The 6690-nt window shown below is 39.0% G+C and overlaps 1 protein-coding gene across 1 annotated transcript; it reads left to right on the top strand.

The window, feature by feature from the left end:
• The first annotated feature begins 3844 nt into the window (after positions 1 to 3844).
• Positions 3845 to 4807, top strand: LOC143825481 (olfactory receptor 10A4-like). Its single transcript, XM_077313510.1, has one exon. The coding sequence runs from the start codon at positions 3845 to 3847 to the stop codon at positions 4805 to 4807; it is 963 nt and encodes a 320-aa protein (XP_077169625.1).
• The last annotated feature ends 1883 nt before the right edge of the window (positions 4808 to 6690 follow it).

Raw genomic sequence — 6690 nt, 5'->3', positions numbered from 1 at the left:
AGGCAAATTCAAATATTGTTGGGTCCCTTTAGAACCTCTGAGGTTGCACTGCCCTCTACCATCCTGTTAAATTCCACTGTTCCATTGGGAGATGCCAAAAGTTTCAGGATGGGCTCAGCCGCTGCCTGAGACCTTCACACCAGCAACAAGATTGTTCTCAAGTTACTATGTCCCTGACCCCATTCCTCCACAACCTCCTTTCAGAACCTCCTTTAATATCTTCCCCCACCTCCCTGGCTCTACCCTGATCAAGGCTTCAAAGGCCCTTGCTTGCCTCACCTTCCTCACTCCATGTCTTTGCAAAGCAGAGCTTTTACCACTGATCCACAGCCTTCCTCTTACTGAAAAGGGCTTTATGAGAAGCTGAAGGGGAAAAAAGCTGGGACCAGCGGGAGAATTTCTCTATGAATTTTTCATGCCTTCTTTCTTGTCCATTTATATCTCATGTTCATTTATAGTTGCACAAGCCATGCTGAAAATCCATATATTTTATTAGAAAAAAATTGGTGCAAGGAAGCAGAGATCATCACAAAAATAAAATTTCAGTTCATAGAAGAGTGACTAAAACAGACATTTCTGAATCGCAAGCATAGAGATATAGTAGATTTCTGAGGTTTGTAAACTTATCAGGGCTCCAGCAGGAGACCAAACTTCCTGGCAGCTCTGCTGTTCACTATTGCTAGTTCTGATGTTGAAGTAGATGCAATGCATATACAGATACAAACACAGATACTAACACTGGTAGTACGTATCCATTTTTCAAAGAATGGTTGCTTTTTTTCTTCAGTAATAGATCTTTAGAAATACTTATAATTGGCTTTTAATTTTGTGTGTGTGTGTGGATTGTGGATTGTTAGTAACAACTCAGTTCTCCAAAGAGAAAATCTCAAGTGACACAGGAAACATTTAATATTGTTAAAGCAACGGTGGCAAGAACCATTCTTCTGTAAAAGATTCTCATTTGAACACAGGTAAATGAGAAACACTTGTGTCAGGGTTGTCTTAGACTCTTTTGCCCATCCTGATAGAGTTCATTGGCAAGTTTTCTGGCATGGATATTATGTCATAGACATCTTTGATAGAAAAACAAAAGCTGAATTATTCTGAATTAGGAGTTTTGATAGCTTGGCAAAAATGTGATTGACGTTTGCAATTACTTTGAAATTCTTGCATCATGGTGGCCATCCTAAAGACACTTCCTTGGGAATGAGCACCATTTAATTTTTTTCTTTAGATGTAACCATTACTTTTTTTGAGAGGGGGGTTCCTATGGGCAGTTCCACCAAGTAAAGTCAATCTATTCATGGACTAGGTAGAAAAACATTGGCACATCATTTCATCCTTGTCTGATTGTTAAGATCCTCCCTTAATAGGATACCATCAAACTAGGAATCTTGGCAACATGATCACACAAACTGAACATAACAAGAGAGAGTTTTCTGCAGTTCATGGTCACCTTAAGTGGGGCAACTGTAGTGTTTGTCATCAAGCTAATGAATCAAAGCGAGTAGTAGTACCAGGATTTAACTTTTTCCCACTAATTGTAATGCTTGTTATACAGTTGCCTTGTTAGAATGTGTGTGTGGCTTAACATATGTGGGTAAGAACTGTCCATTGAAAAAAACTCATCATGGAATATAAATCCCACTTATGCAATATTGTTTAGGAAATTTCCCTTGTTCAACATTTGAGGGAGAATAATCATTCAGTTAAGGATTCTAAGTTTGTGGTCTTGTTTCAATATAAATACAAAATGTTTAATAGAAAATTACATCCAGAAGATTCTCCTTCAGCAGGTAGCTAACCTAATTTTTAAGCATAACTCCTATAGGTCTTAATAATAATATGGATGTTACTTGCTTTCTGTAAAAAAAATGGATACTAAGATAGTGGCTACCTTTACCTTTAAATAGCAGTTGATTTGTTCAGACTGACTATTATTATAGTTACTAAGCGTATTTTGTGTGTTAATAGTGTTTCTTATATACCCTTGGGTCCACTATCAGTCTTCAAACAGCGGCTGGACAGATACTTATCATGGATGCTTTAGATTGATCCTACATTGAGCAGGAGATTGAACTAGATGGCCTGTATGGTCCCTTCTGACTCTATGATTCTGTGTTATTATTTCATCAGTTTTTTTTATGTAGTAGATTTCTAAAGAAGATCATAATTGTGATTTTATACCTGATGCTGGTCCCTAGTTTAAGATTTGAGAGCATGCTTTACTATATTATTCTCATGCATGGCTCGAATTCGTAAGGGTGAGTGTATTCTTTTTTTGGTTATTTGGCTTGGAGCTATGATATGATTGTTGTTATTTAAGAATAGTGCATTTAAGAATAATGCATCTCTCTTTGGCTTCCCTGTGACTGATAGAAAAACAAACTCAAAACAAACTTATTATCTGGGATAACTGTTGCCATGTGGATGCCAAACTTGGATTGAATAGAATGGTTCAGTTCTACCACAAAGCTATATGAAGCTTTAATGCAAGTGTTATACTCAAGCATCTGTACCACAGCAAAAGGTCATGTTCTGAGTATTTCAGCACATTTATGTTCTTTGGGCTGTTCCTACTTATATTGATTCCTTATATGGGACAAGGAATGACTGTCTACTGAGAACATTTGTTTTTCTATGTTTATCATCTTTTTAAGTTTTGTAATTGTATTATTGTGTCCATGCTAGTATTGTATTGATTCACGTATATTAGATCATTGTGGTTTAATTATTAGATATTTGTGTCATCCTTAATTAGCACACCTATATTTACTCTCATTTTTAACCAATACCTGGAAGGAAATGCACCTGAGAAGCCTATGTGTACCATCTTCAGTTTTATGCAAATGAATTATAGATAAATCAAGGATACAAAGATATAATTCTGCAGTTATAACCATAGAATCATAGAGTTGGAAGGGGCCAGATAGGCCATCTAGTTCAGCCCCTTCTCAATGCAGGATCAGCATCCAGGATATGTATCTGTTCAACCACTGCTTGAAGACTGCTAGTTGTAATGGTATTTCCATCAATAGAATGACACCTCCATTTGGAGAGAATGAGAAGGCATTTTTTAAATTATTTTTCCCCAAAATGAAAGTCCCTGCTTTATTCCTCCCCAGTGTTGTCCCTGAAGGTTTCTTAAACCTAGGAGCAAAATTTCAGAGGTCTTAGTAGCTGCAGCAGGGAGGAAAGGTGCTGTGGGGAAGTTCCACTCTATCAGCTGTCTCCTTCAGGACCCATTATGCACGGGGGTTTTAGCGCACATTCGGGGTGGAATGGCGGCGACTAAAATCACCGATAACGCACGGAGCCGGCTGCAACCGGCTGCAGCTTCGGTGCATGCCGCTGAAAAAGCTGCGTCAATGAAATGCGGAAGAAAGCGCAGCTTCCGGGTGACCGGGGCGCAACCAGAAGCAGCGCCCGGATCGCCGCGTGCATAATTGGTTACTTTGGGTTTTGCCGCCATCGCGCCCCGCCCCGTGCATAACCGGTGTGCGTCGCATCTTCCCCCTCCACCTTTCCATGTGACCCGAAATCACCGTTTCGGCGGCCGTGCATAATGGGCCCAAGTCATGCTTTGTATCCGACTATGATAAATAAAATACATTCAATATCATGGAAGGTATTGAGTTAAATCAAATTATTCCTTTCCTACAAGCTGAATCCAATTAGGTTTTTCAATCTGCTCTTCATTTAAAAGAGAATGCGTTCTGCTGATAGAGAAGGGCTTCCTTCTTTAAAGAAAGGAGCCAATGGATGCAACCAAATATATACAATTAGTATAACATATTTATGAATCTTCATTATCACTGCAGAAAATATAGTGGAGTAAGATAAGATGGATGTTGGAAACCATTCGCCTGTGTCTCAATTCATTTTTGAACCATTATCTGATGCCCATACTATCAAGATCATCCTCTTCCTATTGGTGCTGACATTGTATCTTTTGACACTAATGGGAAACATCTTCATCATCTTCTCCAGCTTGATGAATCCTGCTCTTCAATTTCCAATGTATTTCTTCCTTCGAAATTTATCATTCCTAGAGATTGCATACACCTCCACCATAATCCCCAAAATGCTGTCCAACTTTCTTTCAGAAGACACAAGCATTTCATTCATTGGCTGCGCCACACAAATGTATTTCTTTGGTTCTCTTGGAATTGCAGAGTGTTGCTTGCTGGCTGCCATGGCATATGATCGTTATGTAGCAATATGCTGCCCTTTGCATTACACAGTTATTATGAACCGAACCATTTGTCTGCAGATCTCTACAGTCTGCTGGCTCAGTGGCATGTTGGTGGTTTTAGTACCAGCATCTATAATATTCACTCTCCCCTTCTGTGGACCCAACAGGATTGAGCATTTCTTCTGTGATCTCCCTCCAGTGCTGAGATTGGCCTGTGCGGACCTTTATAAAAGTCAAGTCATAATTTACACAGTCACAGTAATATTCATCATGCTTCCTTTTTTGCTGATCTTGGTATCCTATGTGCACATTCTCCATGCTGTCCTAAAGATGTCTTCAACCACACACAGAAGCAAGGCCTTCTCCACTTGTTCTTCCCACATCACAGTAGTGACTCTTTTTTATGGATCTGCTGTTCTAACATATCTGAAACCCACATCTGTGAATTCTAGGGAAAGTGATAAAGTGCTCTCATTTTTTTACACTGTAGTGTGCCCTATGTTGAATCCCATAATCTACAGTCTCCGAAACAAAGAAATGAAGGAGTCCCTCAAGAAGCTGATGTTCAAAAATACTTACTTTTCCAAATCCATCAATGCAGTCCTCAACTGAGTTATATTATTCTAATTCCATTGAAATCAATAGGATGGGTATATTTTTACTTAGAATGACACTGCAAATGATTGTTAAGTCCACTGAAGTTACTTTAGAGTAAGCATAAATACTGAATAAATAATTACATCTTATGTTTTGGAAATACAGCGACCTATTCTATTGGAATTGCAAAACTGTATTAATGCAATGTGCTTTGTATGGAATTGCTCTCAAAGATGATGCAGATGTGATAACATAATGGCTTGGTGCATTTGCTGATTGGGGAGTCAGCTGGATAAGCCATATTACAGCAATGCTGGATCAACTGCACTAGTTACCATTTGGTTTATGTCTCCAATTCATGGTGCTGACTTGGCCTTCAAAGCATTTGATGAACACCTACATATTTTAACATTATGGGTTGACTTCATGACTACCCTACCAAAACCTGCTTTCCTTTTCCTCTTTAACACTGATTATGAACCAGTGTAGAGCAGTGTGGTATAGTACTTAGAGTGGTCAGACTAGGATCTGAAAGACCCTTCTCTATGTCCTAAACTATTCCCTAGTTTATCATGGAAGCTTGCTTGGTGACTTTGGCTCAGCCACACCTCCTCAGCGAATTTGCCTTATAGGGTAGTTACAGGGATACAGTGGAGATGATGTAAGCTGCTTTGCATCCCTATTATGGAGAAAGCAAGGCTACAAATGAAGTAAATGATAAATATGGCCAAAGATAAAAGCTGAATTGGTTGATAGGTTGAAAGAACAGAAGGAAGTAGGGAAAGGTAGAGATGAAGGCTGCCAGGAAGAGGAAAAGAAGAAATAGCGTGGGGAGGATAATACAGGGAAAGTGATGTGCCTTTGCATGCACTTGCAGGTTCCTTCTCCTAGTGAGCTAGTGATGAACCTAGTAATGAGCCTAGTGATCAGAACTGTACAATATGGTCATAGTTTTCTTGGATAGATACTGTTGAGGGGAATGAATGAGGGAAAGCTAAAGATGGTGGGAGGCAGAAAATGGTAGGCTGGCTACTGGTTGGGAAGGAGAGAAGAAATTTGGGGAAAAGGGAAGTCTATGGAGGCTTTCTGGGATGGGAAAGAAGAAATAGTGGAGGAGGGGAAATGAGAGATGCTAAGTCCTTGTGGATTCTCTGTTGTCCAAAGCTCCCTTAGTCAGAATACATTTGTTATAAATTGAAGTCATTTCATAGAACAGAATCACAATTCATGGCAATTCTGATACCCTAATTCCAAAACTATACTTATTAATTTTGTTTTGAAACACACAGTCCACAGAGCTGCTGGGATCCACCAGAAAATTTATGCCTATGCTTTAATGAAAGCAATGGATAAAACCTCACTTGAGCACTTGCAGTAAATTAAACATGGTACATCACAAACCATTATCTCATTTTCTGGCCACTATTTCTGGACACTTTTTTCTTCAGTTTGCCAAATAGCGCATACACATCTTTGAACTATCCGTAGAGAGAGGAATTCCCAGTGACAGAACTTGGTATATTGTTTGCTTATTATACTTTTGTATCCACATTTTCATCAAACTCCCATGTGCCTTTAAATACTTAAAATCAAAATATGATGAGCACTAAATTAATGATCCTCTGGTGGCAGATCTTATAAGGCACCAGGGACAATAATCCCCACAGACACAAAAATGTAGCTTGGTCCATCAAATTATCTTGGGAGTTCAAATGCAAATATGAGTTCTTACAATCAAGGAGATTAAACGAGAACACAGAAATATTACCTCTCTACTTAGCTTGAATGGGGGACTTTCCAGTGTTCCATCTGCTCTAGATTTCTAAGTATAGCATCATGGCAGTCTTCTACCATTGGAAAAGACAAAATTCTCCCTAGCAGGAGTTGAACATTTAACC

Source organism: Paroedura picta, chromosome 16 (assembly GCF_049243985.1).
Source record: "Paroedura picta isolate Pp20150507F chromosome 16, Ppicta_v3.0, whole genome shotgun sequence".
In the NCBI taxonomy this organism is placed as follows: domain Eukaryota; kingdom Metazoa; phylum Chordata; class Lepidosauria; order Squamata; family Gekkonidae; genus Paroedura; species Paroedura picta.
This window is presented reverse-complemented; position numbering and strand designations above follow the sequence as displayed.

Excerpts from the sequence above, each read along its gene's own strand:
- LOC143825481 (XM_077313510.1), top strand. The coding sequence starts at position 3,845 with ATGGATGTTGGAAACCATTCGCCTGTGTCTCAATTCATTTTTGAACCA.